We start from the raw sequence: 20,233 nt of genomic DNA on the forward strand, positions 1-20,233 counted from the left end.
AGTGTATGAGTCCCATTCTGTACCCTTATGAGGAAGATCAGCATTCAACAGTGGCATAGGCAGTGGTGTTTAAGTATTTGTTAAATCGCCGGTGCTCTTGAACTTGKGAGAATCTTCTGCCTAGACACCATGAATTAGCTTACAGTAGCAATCATGTTTTTGTAGATGTGTGGGTGTGCTCATAGTTTTGTTTATCTTTAAAAGTTAGATTGTTTTAGTTATTGTAACTTTACCCTGGATTTTTGAATAAAATCTGAAAGATTTTAGCTGAGTGAACAAGTGAAAATCTTGTCCAAGTTCTCTGGCTTCATCCATTGTAGTTGTATAGGCTTACTTCCAGAGTGATGTATCTTGAAAGTGAAAAGACTGACTTGTAGTCGTAATATCTTACTATAGAATAATTTGCCTTGAATGAGAGTTGTGGTATTGTGTTTCTGGCTTTAACAGGTGTGTGGCATGTAAGATGTGAAAGTAACTTTGAATTTTTACGTCAKTTTTTCCTACAGTTTGTTAGTATGTGTGGCTGTCACTTTTAGATAATCTAAACTTTAAAAATGATTTTTATTCCTCTAAGATCGCTCCTGATCTATTGCTTGAATCGGTGAGAAAGAGCAATGAACTTGAGGATCACCAAGAACGAGAAAATTAATTTTTTGAATAAAAACCACTRCAAATAGATTACTATAAATTCAAACCATATATTAGTCCTTTACTAGGAGCTTTAAATGTACCACCTATTTTAGAACATATATCTAAACATGTGGCTGTGTGCTTTTTTATCTGGAGCAGGAGCRTCTGTTTCTTAGACTGAAAGTTGTGTTCCTTTTTTCCAAATTTAAAAGATGGAAGATGGATCAGAAGAATGCACAATACAACTTGGCATACGATACCAGTGTTTACAAGCACGTAATAAATGCCGTTGCAGATATGTGGACACCAAGAAGTGACAATTGCCTTTAAAAGAATGAAATGCTTTGTGATGAATCTCTGCCGGAAGTTATCCATTTGTTATTGGAAGCTGATTTAAAAATAACATAGCCCTTGTCCTTTTTATCTGCCAAAACAAAGGATCTATACTCCAAACTCTGTGGTAGCATTGTGTRCTGTTTTACATGCATGTGTGTGAAACCAGTTTAAAGAAGGGAGGGGAGAAAGGAAACCCATGACCACTTTCATGGTTGTGTGCTAAGCCTAGCTTTTTATCAGACTACATATAATTTAAAAAATTAGCAACTTCCAGCATTAAGAAGACTGTTCCAAAAAAAAATCATCTCTCACTTGAATTCAAACTTTCAGAAAAATAACAAGTTTCTTTGAGCTGAAAATCTTTATGTAGCATCTGGCTACTTTATCTGAGATTATCTATGTTTAAGAGGAGGTCAAAGCCTTTATAGTCTTGGGAACACTCCTGGTTTAAACTTTAGCAAAAGTGTTTCTGTGGAAACAAGAAGTCTATTCAGAAAAATGTTTGGAAGAAAGRGTTCAGTAATTGCTGACTGAAGGGCTCTTGCTAGGGTTCTCTGTCATTCTCCACCTCTCCTTTTGGTTGCCTTTCACTTTCTTCTATTAGATTGCCTTCGGAGAAAGGAGCCCTCGCMGTTCTTGTGTGCCCTACGTGCTAATCTCCCTAGGCTCAGCCTTGCAATACTTTTGCTTTTATTAAATACACCCTGCTATGGAAYTGGTTGTCTTAAACAAGACCTAGGTAGAACTTAGATGCTTTATCTGGGAAACACTGAGTATTTTTTAGTTCCACATCTGATTGTTGTTGAACTGTCTATTACATAGTAGCACAAACTGTTTGTGATGTATAAATTTGCCAAATGATCTGAATATGCCTGAGGAATGCTTTAGTAGCGCTTCTGCAATAGTGTTCTTGCACTGATGGAACAGTCTCAGTATGGACTTGGCAAGGTGAGGAGACACTGACACTAGGAAGCTGCCTTCTGTTAACTTACTCTTTTACAAATTAGTATCTTTACATAAGGGTATTAAATATTAGTATATCTCTTCACAAGATTTAAAAATACAGGTAGGAAAAACACTTTYGTCCGCTTGAAGTTCTTTCTAAGTACACAGTTGAATGGAAAACATATGCRGGTGGTATTCAGTATTACAAATTTTGTCAGCCTTTCTTTTCCATGTGGGGAAGTGGGGAATTGTGCTCCTGTTCAGCTGAAATTTAGAAACAGACTATCCAATACAAAGAGCTATTAGAGAGAAACTTCTTGATTTCTACTTATATTGTGTACTTAATTATTGTGGCTTAGCTGTCAATGGCTCCATAACGTCTTAATTTATATAAATCATTAATAATTGCTAATTACTTTGCATGTTTTTCTGTGCTCTCCTTTGGATATCAGTAGTAACCAGCAGTTATAAACCGGAGTTACGTTAGAGCTGCTTGGTGGTTCATTGTAATTTGGATTCAGACCATGAATGCATTTGTATGGACTTAGGACAAGGTTTCAGATATGATCCTCTGTGCGTTTCAATGGGAGATCCTGTGCTGTTTTTTTCAGACCACTTCTCGATTGCCTAAGCGAGAGCAATTGCAGTCCAYATCCACATGTCAGTCCATGGAGATGACATGCAGCATTACACCGGCCTGACAGGCAAGAAACAGTACGCTGCTTTTTGCCAAGCAATCTGTGGTGAAGATCATATAGCTTGCAGTAGATAAAAGATCTGCCAGTCTTGATAACTAGCCCAAATCATTCTTTATCCTTTAACATTAAGAGAAATGATAGTTGTTTTCATATCTGTATGACACATTAGTATGTGGAAAAACCTCTTGTGTACTTACTGTCATAGGATTTTTTGAAGCTGCATCAGATCTATTTAACTTGGTGATGTTTACCAACTCTGAAAACTTGGTTTGACTTCTGAGGGCAGTGCTAGGAGTCAAGCATGTTGTAGCCTACTTCATGAAAGTAAGGTCTATTCAACTGCTGAATGTAGTCCCTTAATGAAGTTATCGAGTAGCGTTTCAATGGCAGAAGTTATTTTTAATGAGAAATACCAGTAAAATACAGAATATTGCCCTTCTCCTTTTGTGTGAACGGTGATCAACTGAAATTTGTTTCCTTTTGTGATTTCCCCCTCCCTTTATTCCTAAAAGGGTATGTTTTACAATAAAACCATGTTCAACCATATGCAAAAGCTAACGCAGTGATGATACTGATGTGAATAGCTTGCTGTACCAGTAATTTAGATTTGTTTCCTTTTCACAAAAATAAATATGGGATTTTATACTCCTGCAGCTTGTGTATGCTGATTTGTCTCCCATGACTCAAATGTCCTGTGTAAAGCAATCAGGGTAGTTCAGTTTCAGCAGTTGATAAAATTTCATTTTGGTGCCATTTGTATTCTGTTATCCCTTCCTCCTTGTTTTGTCAAGAAGTTTGAAAAACTTTAAGTATATGAAAAGTGATGATAAAATTCATATTTCTTGTCTTTGTCAGTGATATGGCATGTATTAATAGGGCAGGTTGGAGGCAGCATAGTAGTTGGTGCAAGCTGAACCTTAAGAACAATGTTATTTCTATAGACAGAAATTTTAGATGGAAATGAATTCTTTTTTAGTACTAATTGCTGTCATCCTTAAATATCTATTTCATGCTGTAATTAAAAAATTTGTTGAAGTTTGAGTCAAGGCTTGATTGATTTCCCTTGTTGAAGCACTCCTGAAGAAATCTGTCCGTAACTGGGAAGCTTGGTTTAGGGTTACTCCTCTGGAGAGTTTTTCAGCTAGGTTGTAAATGGTTTGCTCRAAGGCATAATGATGGTGGTGGTTTTAGAGCACTGGGGAAGCTTGCCTGGCTACTCTCCTCATGCGGATGTAACATCTGTTATCAGTGAGGAATGGTTTTGTATTGCATGTTTTCTTTATGCAATATARTGCTTGTACCAAGTTGCTGAAAAGTTGGAATGTTCAGAACCTCTTACTGACACAGTAACCTCTGCAAACTCTTTCCATGTGTGTTGCAGTAGTACTTTTTTTTTTTTACACGAAGGTGTGCATGGTTGTAAGTGAACTAAACTTGTTTTGATTTATTTCTAATAAGTAACTACTATTACGTTAATGCTAGTAAGCTTTAATAACGTTCTATAGTAAAGGAGGCTCATCTGAGTGTAAGGTGTATTGGCTGAGTTATCAAAGCTGGAATACTTGTCTTCACTTCTTCCTTCTGTCCAGTGTTAGTGATGCTCCACAGTTTATTTTTTAACTTAAAAAAAACAACAATTCGGAAAGAAGAGCTCGAATGTATTGGATTTTGTCTGGAGTCTTGGCATAAGTGAGAAATTTACTCAGGCTTGAGGAACATAGAAGCCCTTCTGGGGGGRGAGAATGTTCATACACGTACTATCAAAACACTCTGGTGTTTTAGTATTCTTTTAGAAGTCATGGATGCTGGCTGCAGAGTAGTGGAGGCACTTTTATTTGCTCTTACTCTGKTACTAGCTGGATCAGTTCACCAGATTCAGTGCATACATCATTTGACAGAGCCAAGTTATCCAGGTAGAATAAAAATAAACTGCCTACGCAAAGTATGGTCTCTGCTTCCCCAGGTCTTGGTTGGGGTGGAGGGGGTGGCAGCTGCTTCTGGGAGGAAGGAGGCTTCCCTCCMGTAGCTGTCTGGTGTTTGCCTTCTCAGCCATCACAAATGTTTTCTTTTTGCAGATGACACGATTGGTGCTGCCCGGCATGCTGGAAAGGTGAGTCACACTAACACTATCCAGACAAAGTCGTCATTATTTATAGGGGAGAATCCTTTCTTGAAAAATTCATTACTGTGACTAATCAGTCCAGTCTCCATGTTTTAATGGCAGAGTAATGCTGGGTGAGTCACGCTGGTGGTGCATGAATCATCAGACGGTGGAAGCCTTTTCCACTCGATTCCCTTTTTATTTTTCCTCTCCCTTCTCCACTGTTGTGGTGATTCCTTTTAGAACAGAATTAAAAAGCCAGTCTGACTCATCAGCACTAACTCAACAACCTGCTATTCTGAGGGGGTGGTTACAGTTCCTGGGAATAACCTTCTTAAGGCTATTTCTCTAAGTCATTGTAAGTAAAATGGATGCAAAGAATATGTTCTCATCATACAGTAGGAGGTATATTGAGGAAAGTSTGTGATCATTTGGTAAAGTAGAACTGGAGACCAGTTCTTCAAAATAAGAATTCACACCACTCTCATTGCTAACGGCATGTACTGACTTCCTAGCCAGCTCCCAGGTGAAAGTGAAGATACAGGATTTCAGCACAGTCCCTCCAGGCTGTTTTCTAACTGATGTTGACTGCTCCATGATGTTAGCTGTCCCTGTTGCAGTGCTAACCCTGGCTTGCTGGAGGTTGCTTTAGGTCACATATGAACTACGTTTGCAGAACTGAGGAAAGTTGTGTAGAACCATGTGTCATAGCCACTATGCTATTATCTCCAAGTAAATACTAGCAGAGGAGAGTATGTATGGGGCAAGCATCCAAATCTGACAAAGATTAACTTCAAATACAAAACTACAAATACTATAAATACAAAGCTACAAGGCACCTGCTATCTGGGAGCCCTCATGACATATTAGGATTCAATTATGCTAACCTGATACAGATGCAGACCAAATATTTCACATCTGAATGTGATATTACCCCATAAAGCTCTGGCAGAGAATGAGCATCCTAGTACAAAGATGGTAGTTACTCAGGGTTCATAAATCAAAAATTACTCTTTGTCCTGTAGTTGACAGACAAGGACCTGTCTTTCATGAAACCACTGTCCTGTGAAGATGTCATGATGAAAGTCACTGTGCTTTAAAKATTTAATGTTACAAWTTTTTTGAAAATTTGAAACTGGAACAATTTATTGCGTCTATCTATTCTTTATCTAAAGAAATATCTTCCAAAATCTTCTGTAGAAATATCCATCTTAAATGCTRTAATTATCTGTTTGAAGTTGATCTCTTCAGCCTCTTAGGACACAAATGTTGTATATTCTGCTTAACAAAAACATGCAGAGGATATTCTGTAAGCATTACATTGGATGAGATGATTTGAATGAAAGGCAGTAAACCAGAATTGTGCTGACTTCTGGTTCTGATACCCTTGAACAAAACAYTTCATGCCTTTTTTGGCTTTGTTTTTTTTCCTCTCGCTTTTCTTAACTACGTGTTTGCCAGAAGAATATTAAGGATAAAAGTTCAAGAAGCAGTCTGGAAAGAAAAGGTTAAGAGTGCTTGGAATATTTACACATTTTAGGAACTTTTTCTGTTTGTGTAAAGCCACTTTAAATGACTACTCCGTTTGAATGTTGGCCGTGGTTTCTGCACCAGAAAAAATGTTTGATAAAGTTTTCATGTTCTGTTTGGTTTTGTTAAGTCGATTGACTTTGCAGGGCACAGAAACAGCGCGTCTGCAGCTGCCAACTCCTTCATAGTCATAGCTTACAGGCCATTAGCACTGCTAAGAGTCTGTCACCACAGCAGGATATGCAAGTCCAGTGAATCCAAGAGCACGAATGAATGGTTGCTGTACTCAGCTGCTCTTTGGGCCAACCATAGACTTCTCGTATGGGACTGTATGCTAGGAGTAAGGAGCCCAGGCTGTTGTAAGAATAAAACCAGTCTAGGAATCCCGTTGTTACTCCTCGTTGTTCAAGGAGATTAGCTTGTCGAGCAGATAGACAYAGCATAGCGCACTGAAGCGTCTTGCAGCTGTGCCATGTACATTTATGGATTTGAATATTGTTTTTATGGCGATATATTACAAGATAAATGCAAAAGTAGAGAGCAGGCTTCGCGTATTTTATATCGAGATTTGCAAATGGACAACACAACTGTGTGGTATGGTATGTCTGATACTTTTTTCCCAATAAACAAGCTTCAGATGAATGCCATTTCTAGTAATGGCATTTAGAGTTTCTGCTGTGGCTCCTCTCCTGCGTTCTGAACTCTTGCAAAAGTGACAATTTATAATCTGCTCTTCCTATTACTTAAATGTGTTGCAACTTTGTAAGTTTTCAAGTTACTGCCTAAGGTGGGAGACTCATAGAACTAAAAATTGCGCCTCTATGTCTTTGGGAGCAAGAAAAATCAGTTGATTATTTCTAGACAATATCAAACTATAGTATTTATTGCCAGGGAAGTAGCAAGTGCATAATTACATTACAGAGGAAGCTTGCTCTTTCCACTTGGCATACAGCTGGAGCAGGCGGTGGTTGTCATAGCAACAGTGAGATGGCTAAATATAGCATCCGTCACACTGTACTGCTTAAGGTAGTATGATAGGGAGGTGTTAGGGTGTGTTAGGCAGACCACGTATCTGTATTCATGTTAACCAACTTTAAAAGAAGAACATAGTTGAGTTGGATGCAGCCATTTTTTGTTTTGCCACACCAAAACTTTCATATTGCMGATCCTCCCTGAAATTCCACTTCTGCAATTCACCAAAGAAGCAAAATTGTAATTATAGTAATTAGAAGTCCCCCCCCTCCCACCCACACATGCATCTTGATTTTCTTTTATCTAATGATTTAAGCTATGAGCTTTTAAGGTTAGGGCTGTTTTCTTTCAAAAAGCCTAGTTGCTTTGCTACATTGACAGTAYATGAAGTTTTTGCAAGGGGCTGCCATTAATTTGTAAGACTTCCTAGAGTGTCTCCTTTACTGGACCAGAGTGCTAATTCGCTGCACCTAGATGATCATCACTATTCCTGCTGCAAAGATAGCCTAGCTAGCCTGGCTAGCTAGAGACTGGTTTGTGCCCTACAGCCTGAGTGCCAGCCAGCCTCAAAAGCTTCAGCTTGTGTTTGTGCTCCAAAGCATGAGGTCTGTGTTTATCCATATAAATGCTTACMCCTTTTTGAATGCTGTTAAGCTTTTGTCCTCAGTTAAGTCTTGTGGCAATTACTCGTTTGTCTGAATGTGGGAAGACTTCCTTTCATTGGATCTGAATTTCAGTCTTTCAGTTACAAAAGATGACTTTTATTTATTATGGGTTGAGTAAATCAAGATCTTGATCTCTCTTGGTTTCTCTTAATAGTCTCTTAAATAACTAAATTGAACCAATCTTTTCACCTCTTCGATGTCTGAGGAGTTTTTTTTCTGCCTTTTCTCCCTTCTGAAATYGTCTAATCAGTTTCTAAATAATTCTCTCATATTTGGAGAAATAGAAAGAGTAATATAAGATTTTGCATCTGTCCCTGCAAATCCCTAACATGACAATCTATAGCAGGTTTTGGTGACTTGCACAAAAGAATTCCTTGTTGACTGTTTCATGAACAGTGTTCAGGTTTTTCAAGRGTGTGGATAGAGGATTTAAAATCTAGCAAGACTCATGATTAATTCACATTATTTTCTTCAGTATGCATCGTTGGTTTTATTACTATTTTTTTTTCACCTGACCTTCTGTAGCCTGTTCACATAGTGGTCTGAGGTCTTTAAAGAAGTTCCTTTATAGTATCCTCCAATCTGGATAATCTCTAAAAACTGTCTGAATGCTTAGTTCACTGCTAATCTCCATCTGAGCTCATGAATAAACATCAAGCATCACCTGTCTTCAAATGAAAAACTTCTGGCATCCACTGTTAACATTTTGCTGTTGTGAAAATTCAGGATTAGTTTGTGGTCTTTTTGTCATATCATGTATTAATCCATTCACCAGCTGAGCCTTGCAGATAACTTCTGAAAAACACTAGCAACTTTGGCAAAAGTACTTTGAAATCCTGGATAATTGTGAAATGATTCTTTTCTCTGTCATGTCAACAGTCACAGTTCTAGGGATGAATCAGTCACAGATTTGATTTTTGAATCATGGCAGAAGCCACCTTATTTGGAACCTAATATAATGATTCCCAAAAAATTTCAGTGTTCTAACTTTAATGGTCACTTAAACCTAGCTGCTTGTTTTTAAAATGACTATTCAAATCATTGTGGCAGCAGCAGCATAGGGTTTCCAGAGATGAACAAACATAATGAAGAMACTTGTATGTGAATCTGTAGCAGTTCAGTTGTATGACAGCTATGTGTGTGTGTGTCCTCACTCCACAGTAAACATGGAATATTTAGTCATATGTTTGAAAGTAAACACTGAATTTACTGGTGGGTAAGAAGAGGCAGAGAAGCAGCTTTCACTGTTAGGCCTCTTACTAGCACCCTTTGGCAACTTGTTTGCCTTGACTTGCCTATATTAGCTTTTATTGCTACCTTGTACTAAGTCATATCTCTATCCGTATGTAAAGCTAGGCACAAACTGACACGCTCAGCATCAGTCAGTGGACTGGAAATTCGGGAGTCTCTTTTCTGTCCTAACTGCATGTATTCTGAAAACGTTTAGCAGAGCAGATGTTTAACTGTTGTCAGATTYTTGCCTTTACCTAAATATTAGTGTGTAATACCAAATGTATTACATTGTAATAAAACAACCTCTGCAGTCATCTGATGAATATCTTCTATCTATTAGAAAATACTTCTCTATTTGAACAGTAGATTCAGATAGTTGCTAAATTGAATGCTCATCATGAAGTATAGAATTTAAGCTTATTGTGGAAGCGATTATCAAAATGTAAATCATTAAAAAACAAACAAGAACAAAAAAACCCACTTCTATTGCTACTTCTGCCACATTAGCCAAGACTTAGAAGCTGCCTTTTGGACTTACRCTAACTTAACTATGCAAAGCTGCATGAATGTAGCCCAGTATGTGTAGAGCACGATTCTCTTGCTTGGATGTAGCTGTATTGACTCTGCAGTTACTCCACATTTATACCAGCCCATGAATACTTTTATCCTGACTGAAAAGTACATGAGTAAATTTTAATTTAGAATTTGGTTGGGGTTTTTAAAAATGGATCCTCATAATCTCATTTGCTTCCCAAAGATTTTCTTCAGGCTTGCACTAATTTTATGAAATATGAGAAACGTTTTCTTTATTGTATGGTAATATCTTCACTGCCTTTCAGATCAAGAGGAGTAATCCTGAATATCTCCTCAGCTGCTGGGATGTATCCAACTCCRCTGCTGTCTCTTTATTCTGCAACAAAGGTAAATGTTCTTTTGCACGTTGAAATCAAGTGTCACATCCAGCCAACATTACAGAAATGTTTTGGTGTCCATCTAGTGGTGCTTTCAGGAACTAAAAGTACTTGGTCTCTAACTTAAAACTTTGCCAATACTGGAAACTTGAAGATCAAGAGAAAAATGAGAAGGGCTTATTGTCATGGAAACCACTATTCTGTGTACTTCATCACATGTGCTACTTTTTCATGTAAAAACGGTACCAGGGAAGTTAAGCTTAGCATGAGGTAGAGGAAGTCCATTGACAAAGTATTTTTTTTAACACAATTTCTTATATTGATATTTTRTAACTTCCCCTAATGTTTTTGAAAACAGGTTATTTAAGTAGGGTTCTTTTGCTTTCTGGAAGCAAAGATTTGTCCTACTCAGTTGCCTCAAGTTTTGTATTTCTGGTAAGAGAAGGTGGAGTTCAGGTGCCTCACCAATGCCAAACAGAGACAACTTGCCTTGACCTCCTGCTAAAGTAGCCCAGCATGTGGTTTCCTTTTCTGCAAGGAGAGTGTATTATTGGCTCATGTTCAACCTGGCATCTGCCATAACTTCCAGGCTTATTGCAGCAGGGGTGCTACTTGGCCAATTTTAAGGCATGGGGTTATGCAACCCTGTATGCGGTTCTTTGCATTTCTCTGTACCAGTAGAGAAACCTCATGAAGTTTAGTAATCCTGAAGTTCATCAGGGTTCCTCTGGGCTGAAACTCAATTTCTTTTGTCAGCCACTACGTCCAATCTAGTCACCTGCAAGCTTCCTGAGGGTGCACTCTGTCTTTGTCTAAGCTGCTGATGGAGATGCTGAGCAATGTGGGCCTCAATATTGATTTGTGGGGTTCTCAACTTGTTGCAGCCAGATATCAAGGCATTAATCGTGATCCTTCGAGCTTGCTCGTCCAGCGGATTTTCAGTCTAGCCAGCAGTTTKTTCTTTCAGGACATTTCTCCTCAGCTTCCAAAAGAGAATACTGCAGGAGACAATGTCAGAAATCTTACTGACGATATCTACTATGTTCTYCTCATCTAGAAAGCCTGTCACTCCATTGTAAAAAGCCATCAGGTTGTTCAAGCAACAGCATAATTTGCTGTTGATACATCTGTGACAGTTTCTGATGTGTCTTCTTGTCTACTATATATTTGGAAATGAATTCCAAGATGTGCTCTATGATCTTTCCAGGGACTGCAGTAAAGCTAACCAGGTCATTCTTGCCCTTTCCAAGAGGGATGTAATATTAGGGGTCTTCTGGTTCTTGGTGACCTCTCCAAATTGTCAGTTTTTGGATAGCATAAGCAGTAGACCCTCTTCCATGCCAAATGCAAGAGAAACATTTACACTGGTATTCAAGCAGTATGAAGCTACAGCTTTTTCAGCTGCATCTCGCAATTAACCTGAAATACTTCAAGGATTTCAGAATCTAAGCAGAAGCCTGACAGCATGAGGAAACCTTCAGTCGGTGTCATTTATGTTAGAACAGACCCACGATTCCTTTAGTATCTTGGTAACATCTCCATGTTCCCAGAAACAAATTGATGCACACTACAATTTTATTCATGCTGAGGGAAGGGATATTTAAGTTTAGAAATCAYGAAATCCTGATTTAGAGTTCTAGCTGACATTTCTTCTTGAAGTAGCTGATCCCTGAGAGCACAGTTCTTTGTTTTAATGTGAAAAGTCATTTTCCTTGTGGCATTGCCTTCAGCTTTATAGGAAGATTTGAGCTTCTGATTTTAGTGATAATATGCCTTAGATTGCTTTGGTTAGTCTTTTTTCAATGAGAACCTCAAATTCCTCCTTTCCCCTCCAAGAAAATCAATTATAGGATAAGTAATTTGCCTATTCTCAGCACTGCTCATCTTCTATGAAAGCAAGATCAGTAAGCATGAAAGTGACTCCCCTAATGTAGCAATAGAAAGACTGTATCTGCAGTTTCCTAACCCCCTCCCTCCATATCTATATGGAAGGATTTTAAACCATACTATCCTTCAGGCATAAGTCAGTGGCTTTTGCTAATTGTCAGGAACAGATGCTATCCAACTCTTTAACCTTCTTGTGGAGAATTCCATATTTTACAATGAAATGAAACCTTTCTAAAGGAAGCTTTCTTATTTTTTGTCAGGCTTTCCTATTTACCTATATTAATATTAGTGAGAAGTGAAAAATGATCTGCCTTACATCTCCCTGCCCATGTCTTAAGCATTTGGGTTTGTTATTGGATATCCAAGGAGAAGAAAGTGATTTTAATATACTATGTTTTGGGGGGAAGGGGCAATTATCTAAATAACTTTTAAAAGACTGTTTTAAAGTTAGATGCTGTTGGAGAGCTTGAGCCTCTGGAGGCAAAAAATTCTGACTTGTGTTGAATAAATCCATTAAGAAGAAAAGTCTGAAGTTTATTTGGATAATGGACATGGATAAATACTTGTTCTGGCTCATGTAAAAGGAACTTTCTCTATGGCAGAGCTCTTTGCAAACAGTGGAGATGACAGTCTCTTTATACAGTCTTGCATATTTGAAAAGCAGTAACTGATTTTAGGACTCCCAGGCAAGTAGGAGTAGAACTTTTTCTGAGTGATCAGAGAACTTTGATTTACAGAAAATAAGTTTGTTTTCATTTATTTTTGATAGATCATTGAGTACGTATTATACTGTGGTGTGTAGTTATCACAAATGTAAATCTGGCAGCTGTGTTGAGGTACTGCCCCAAAYAGTTCACACATGTATACAAGCTGCTTACATTGTTATGAGAGGAGTGTCTAGTTCACTGAAGTCATAGCATTTAGGCCTGCTTTTTCAGGGACCCAATGTTAAGAACTGGATTTCATTAAAGACTTATACTAGATGGGGGAAAGAAGGAAAGAACAGTTGACAGAAGGTGGGCTAATCTGGCTCAGTGAGCCTCCTTCTAGCTTGTACATGCAATTTGAAGAATAAAAGGACCTATTTGCTACACAGCAAGATCTAGTTTTCTTTCAGATCTTGTGTATGCTCAGAGAGGTGTCTATAGAAATAGCCCAGCAGCATAGGAATGTTCCTTTGCTTTGTGTAYGGGTAAGTTCTGTAGCATAACTTGAAGAGCCAACATACTGAATGTGCAAACTGAAAGCACTGGTTTCAACTAGGGCTTCTGTTAATCTACTAATGACAAACAAAAAAAAGGATTATGAAAGAGATGCAACAGGTTGGACTATTTGCTTTGACGCAGGTCTGAGGCAGCTGCTCCTGTTTAATAGCCTTTTTTCTTTAGAACTCTCATTTCTTAAATACTTGAATCTATTTACTAATTTTTAGCTTTAGTTGTAGAAGAAATGCTTTAGATCCTTCGGTGGAGGGTACTTCATTYGTTCTATTTGGCTTCACTAGAACAAGGCATGATAGAATGTTGTATCTTGTCCCACCGGTGTCAGGGGGGCAGAATGGAAAGATGATTTAGATTAACTCGGTGGGGTGTGGGAATCTATGTTGATTTAAATTCCTTAGCATGACATAAGGCAAGCCTTTTATTTTAGAGTAAGTGATAAGGGAGAAGAAAGCATGTGGGTCTGCATTTATGGAGATGGCTGTATCAGATATGTGGATGTCCTGAAGATGTGTACAAGCATCCACCTTTTAAGCTGTTTCATTTCCTTCCTTAGCTGCTTTCTCTTGCAATTTCCCAAACTTCTGGAAGTTTCTTTTCCAGAAAGCCCTAGTCCTAGGGCTTAGGACTAGTAATGCAAAGGCAGAAGACAAAAGTATTTAAACACCATGTTTTTTATTAAAAAAGAAAAGGTCACAGATAAAGTATACTAAGTTTTATTTTCTTTTTTCTTTAACTGGACTTAATGCAACAGTTTGTTTTTTTCCCCTTGAATTATAAAGGGTCTTACTTTCTTAAATTGAGTCTCATTTTGGTAAAAACCTTCATAAGCCTAGSATTTCTACTCAGATAGCATTGCTCTAATCTACAGAGTTTCTTTGAAAATCTGAGTTTTTCATTTTGAAGACTGGAACTATAAATAGAAATTCAAATATGCTTCTAAACCACTACAAGTTATAGTTTCCATTTTAATGTGTAGCATGCTGTGCATTTCCCTTTTTTCCTCTGTAGGCCTTTGTGGATTACTTCTCCCGAGGCCTCCACGCAGAATACAAGAGCAAGGGCATCATTGTGCAGGTGAGTAGAGTTTTTTCATGTAAGTGTGGTTACCACAGCAACATTGGTGTCTTGGTAACAAAAAGAAATCATCATATTCTCTTATTCGTGAACGTGACGCAGATTAAGGGTAAGGATTTCCTTTGATCCTACTAGCAGTTTTCTGAAGTTACTCTGAAACAATACATTTGAAAGTAACTATTTTATTTTTAAGCTACTGATGGTAATTATGCCTGTAAGTAAGAAATATTCAATAAAGCTGTTCCTGTCAGTAATTCTATGGAATGCATTTTTATAGAACTTAATCTCCTGGAATGTATTTTTGAGTGCCCTTGCACAGATATTAGATGGGTAACACTGCACACTAGAATAGTTAGCAGCAGTCTGCTCACTGCAGTTTCAGAGAATCAACTGCCAGTGTAAGCATGGTAGCAAAAGTAAGGAAAAAACTTTCAAAAAAAAAAAAAAAAAAAAAAAAACTTTCCATGTAAAGGACTGATTTAATTTGTCTTTAATACAGGATTCCACGTTCCTAGTGAATTTTGCTTTTTCCCCTGCCACTCATTTGCCTACCATGGTTTTAACTGTTTTTGTAGGGACATGAGAGTAAACCAAGCCAGTCTCACAGTTTTACAAGATTTTGCTTTAATAGCACTTCTCATATGCCCTTAGGGCTTGCTTCTAAAACTTCCCTGAAATTTCCAGATTTTTTTCTGATTATGGATCATAACCATTCAGTTTCTCATTACTCATTGCATACATTGCTCTGAAGAGCAGTAGTTGCTCAGGTCTTCATAAAAGTGGCACAAGACTACCTGTACTGCAAAGATAGTTGTGTATCCCCTTAATTCAGTATGGGTTTTTGTAAAATACAGTTAGCCTATGTCCAAGCCTATCACTTTGCCTCATATTCTGTATGGTGCTTCTTAACCACAGGATCTCCAAGGGCTCTACTACGCATAAGGCACAAAATTGCCTGCATTGCTGCATTACTTAAGTAATCATTGAATATATGAGCATAGATTTTTTTGTTGCTGATTAAAAGTGTAGAAGTTATTACCAACTTATGGCTATATTACCTTTTTTACTTGCTGGGACTTTTTTCCCCATAAGACTTGCTTACCAAAACAAGAACTTATTACCAGGAAATGTCCTGCCCTGTTTCCTGAGAGGGGATTGTGTTAGACTGTGCTAGAAAAGACAGTTGTTGAGCTATTCCCATGCAGTAACTGAACCTAGTAATGGCAATCTTATTTAAGCCTATGCTAAACTTCTTAAAGGATATGTTTATTATGCTATTGGTTATTTTGAGGACTATTGTCAATGGGGGAGAGGAAGCTAGTGAAGGGAGTCCCTGAGAGTTCTCTAAGGGGAGATTGTTAAAGACAGTCTCTAGGACAGATTAAATGATAGTTTTACACTGATCATAACTCCCAAACTTGTAAAACTCTCAAAACATGATTTCTCTGCATGCCTGACATTGTGCAGTAGCAGCATGCAAAGTACCTTTAGCCAAAACAACTGATTAGAAAGCTGCTCTTGGCAGTAGAGGATGCATAAAAACTTAGCACTGTGAACACGTTCAGATACAGTGTGCTTAAAGTGGATTAAGCTGAAACATCTTTCAGCATTTGGTATCTCCTTGTTACTTCCTGGTTCCCATAAGGCTTTCCAAGTCTTTCTCTGGCTCCAGCCTCAGACCTTCCTGCAATGGGGTGATGAATTTAATGCAACACAAATTCTTTACAGTCGTTTTCTTTTTTTCATTTTTACTCTGCTCTATCACTTCTGTTTCCCCACATCGTTCAGTTCTGTATTACCTGTAGATTTAACTTCATGTCGGACAGCTATGTGTGTTTGTGTATGCACRCATGCGTGCACACACATACAGTGGCTTTGTAACAACAGCCTGCACAGAAAAGGAACTTAGAGCTGGTGTGCTGAGTATATCTGTGTACAAACATGATCATCTTAAGAGAGGAACATTTCAGACTGGTGGATCARAAGTGGAATGATGTGATGTTCGTAACCAACAGATCTGACCGTAGCTGCTTGTCAAAAGTGCAATTTCAGCTTGTTTGAGACCCTTGCTGAATTTGTGATCCTCTTCTTGAGTCAGGAAGATGTTTTTTGCAACTTCTTTGGCTCAATCATCTAAAATCTAAGACAGGATGCAGCACCTTCTTAGTACTTCCRCATCGAAAGGTGGCAACACCTCTAATACTAGAATTGATCACACAGCCCAAGTCAGGATCCTCAGTTGAACGCTTACATCTTAAGGTACAAATATTGGGTAGCTTTGGGGCTTGAGAAGGGTATGCCTTTGTGCTCATAAAGTCATACCARTTAAGTAGAATACTTATGTCCAAGTAGACTGGAGTGATGCTTTGTGTAGGTGAAAGGTTTGCTTTACTGGTCTACCTCGTGCCCTGGATATTGAATAAAGTGTTTCTTTTCGTAACAATGGTAAATCTTTCAGTAGAATTTCTTTTCTGCTCACGACTGACTATGACGTGTGAGGGAGTGGATCTTTCAACACACTGTTTCAGTGGCAATGTGGCTGTGTGATTCTTTCCGTGGGGTTTGTGGATTTTTTTCCTGTTAGTGGAGATGCCTTCTACTAATTTGCATGCCTCTGACAAACTTCAGCAATGTTAATGGCTTTCCATAGAAGATGCTTTCATCCTTGAAAAGCCTACAGAAATGTCATTCAGATACTAATATTTCTTTGGGGGAGTGATTCTTCAGCTTCCTGTATAGGGTAGGGTGTTCAAGATCTTTTTGATTTCTGGTGTTTTTGACAGGTAGAGCTACTGAGAGCAGCGCACACCTCGGTGTGAATGTAGGCAGATACAGGTGCTTCAAGGAGAAAAGTGTTACATTTTTGAGATGAGTTGTTCCTATGTGTATTCATAACCAGTCATTCTCCTCCTCCCTAAGTCCTCTCCAAACAGTATATTCTATCAGGTTGAGAGGAGAATGAAGGAGCATGTCTTGCGCACCTATGACAAAGCAGCACCTATTGATACTGCAAAACTNAAAAAAAAAAAAAAAAAAAAAAAAAAAAAAAAAAAAAAAAAAAAAAAAAAAAAAAAAAAAAAAGTCCAGTAACTCAGGCTTGGCTTAAGGTATTAAACCTAAACCGTTTGAATGTAATACACAGTATGAATGTCCCCAGTATGTTAAAGACTTTCTAGCTTAGGATATGGAAAAGCTAAAGTCTTCAGTGTCTTACATATTTAATGTTACAAACAGATGAAGACTAAATTTGGTTTTCCGTATCTACAGATATATTTTCCTGTGCAAAACTTAGGTTTGTAACTAAAATACAGGCTGTGATAAGCTGGCTTTTTGTAACTCTCACRTGTTGGCTAAGTGTGCTGAATTTCTTATCACACTGCTTTTTTGTCCCTAAATGTAGACTGTGAACTGCCATGCTGAGTTATGTGGGCCTGATGACCAATAGCCATTATAGCTTCAATTTGTTATGCTAATTTTATTGCAGTCTGTGTCCTTGTAGTCTTGTTCCAGCTTAAGCCACTATAAACCACTAATGAATATTACCAGTACTCTGTAAAGAGTAGCTGACACTTCTCCTTCCTGTACWTAGGACTGCATCCCCTTTAGATGCTTCAAAGGTCATCTCTCCAACCTTCAGAAAGAAGCACTTAAAATTCAGTTAAGATCACTATTTGAAATGGTTAGCTCTTACCATGCCAGTACCTGTGGAATAGCACTGCCTGAAAAGCAAAAAGTTAGTACAGCTAATTTCTGAGGATCAGCCTAAGCTATATCAATATTGCTAGAGTGGAATGCTTTCTGTGTGGAAATTATGTTTTGAATAGTGCTTTTACTGAAACGTAGGCATCTTTAAACTCAAAATACACTTTCTAGCCAACAGGCCAGTTTAATTTTACAGGATCAGTACAGTAATAGCATAGGTTTAAAGTCTGTGTTTATTTACATGCAGAAAAAGAGGTATGATTCTGTAGCAGAAATTAAGAATAAAAGGGGTTGAGCTGGGGGTTGGACTAGATGATCTCTGTGGGTCCCTTCCAAACTCAACCATTCTGTGAAAAGGAATGAAGATGACTGCAAGGACTTTTCAAGACCTTTTTGGAAAAACTTCCTGAAAGACTTCTGCAGACTCTTCTGAAATGCTTGTTCTTTTTTTCCCCTCCTGAAAATATTGTCTAGTTCTTTGCCCTTTTTACTCTCCTTTCTAACTTCTGTCAGTATCAGCACCTTTTCACTCTATTCTTTGTTATTCTACATAGTAAAAGTGGAAGAGTGAAAATGTCAGCTCCCAGAAGTGTTCATTTGAAGGGAATATACATACATACATACATACGTATGTATACATAAATATATATGTATATATTTGGCTAATCTAGCTCTAAGTGGCAGTGCTGCTAACACTAGGTGTGAATTAGCCAGGGCTTTGTCCAGCCAAATTTGGAAAACCTTAAAGGATGGGAGTGCTATGGCCTCTCTGGGCAACCTGTTTGAGTGCTGCATTGCCATCCTTGCTAAAGACCTCTCCAGTGTCCAGCCTGAACCTCCTAAGCTTAAAATTGATAGTTCTGCCTTTTATTTTACTTTGCACTACTAGAAGAGTTTGACTGCCATCTTCATAACTATCCTTGAAATGGTTATAGCAGGTGTTAAGTCACTCCTAGCCTCCTTGTCACCACAGAATAAAGCCTGACTCAGGCTATTCACAGATATTCCCAGAAATGTGCTGTCAGCAGACTTGCAGCTAGTGATATTCTCTTTCTCCAGACTCAAACCTTTTCAGGGCAATCTGTACAGATCAATTTTGATTGCTGCACTTTCTCCATTTCCCCTTTTATGCGCTTTCCTCCTCCTCTTCCTTCCCCTTCCAAGGGAACGAAACTGCTTTGGTTTTTTTAAAAGTAGGATAAAATAAGTGATAGGATAGCTTGTTTACACAATTTTGACTTTATGCTGCACTTGTGAAAGTAAGTCTATTCAAGACCTGAGATCTGACTTTCTGCATCCGTACAACCTTCAGGAATGCAGCTTGGTACTGACCAATTTTAAAAAGTGTCAGAACTGGAAGAATTGCCAGTGCTTAAAGGGAGCAATAGACGCTGTATTGGCATAAGTTACTTTAAGACATGTTTTGAAGCTGACAGCAGGCAAGACTTCTGTGAGTAAAGTCAAGGAATTGTCTGTACAGTTCCTTRTTGAATGCAAAATACTTAAAAACAAAAAAAACCCCAACCTTCCCCAAAAAAACGAAGCAAAGAGAAAGTCCCAGCTTCACAGCTGTTAAAGCAAAATTTGGCACAGTTATTAGGAATTAGTTATTACAATAACTAGTTATTACAATAACATAAGTGGTTTTCTTATCTAAGTATTYGTGGCTTTTGGTGACTTTAAAGGTAATTGTTCACATTTCTGAAATTTGGGAATCTGACTTTTTTCCTCCTTTTGGAAGTGGACTCATTCAGTATGTTGATATTTTAAGTCTTATTTGTAGAAAGAAGTGCACATTCTTAACGCTAAGGCAAAGGAATGAGCTGACCTAACAACGCTTTGTTTGTGATGTTTCAATTCCTGTTGAAATGTGTACAGCCATTGCATGGTTAAATAGCCAATAATAGGTGTCCTTTCCCCATGTTATTGCCTCTGAGAATGGTAGTAAAGCAAATGTTTCTGAGATCAAGTATGCATGGTCATCATTCTTGGAGAGACTAATATGGGGAGGCAGAGCAAATTTTGCAAACTGAAAGTTGCCAAGATATACTGGAGTTTAGAACTTATGTTCTATTCTGAGATTCATTAGTGGAGTAGAAGTAGAATGAYGCTTCTCAATACCTGCTGTAAAGACGCATGAATCAGTGTTCATCAGTGGTCAGTAGTGATTTCTTTGTACTAAATCACGGAAGAACCTTGGATGTCTTAGGTATTTGCCAAAGTGTTGGTGAAGTTGCAGCCTTCCTAAGCTTGTGAGATCTGATACGTTATCTGATTGTGTAGCAGTAGATTGGTGCTTTTCAACCTCTCTCTCTCTTTTTTTTTT

At 38.1% G+C, this 20,233-nt stretch overlaps 1 protein-coding gene across 1 annotated transcript in view; it reads left to right on the plus strand.

The window, feature by feature from the left end:
• HSD17B12 (hydroxysteroid 17-beta dehydrogenase 12) overlaps nt 1–20,233 on the plus strand; it is an 86,707-nt gene that overhangs the window by 63,810 nt on the left and 2,664 nt on the right. Inside the window, exons 7-9 of the mRNA XM_085321895.1 lie at nt 4,685–4,719; nt 9,950–10,031; nt 14,140–14,205. Coding sequence (XP_085178021.1) covers nt 4,685–4,719; nt 9,950–10,031; nt 14,140–14,205 — 183 coding nt within the window. The remainder of the gene's footprint in view (nt 1–4,684; nt 4,720–9,949; nt 10,032–14,139; nt 14,206–20,233) is intronic.

The sequence above is a fragment of the Rhea americana genome, unplaced genomic scaffold (genome assembly GCF_003343005.1).
Source record: "Rhea americana isolate MKP2758 unplaced genomic scaffold, rheAme1 scaffold_72, whole genome shotgun sequence".
Taxonomy (NCBI): Eukaryota; Metazoa; Chordata; class Aves; order Rheiformes; family Rheidae; genus Rhea; species Rhea americana.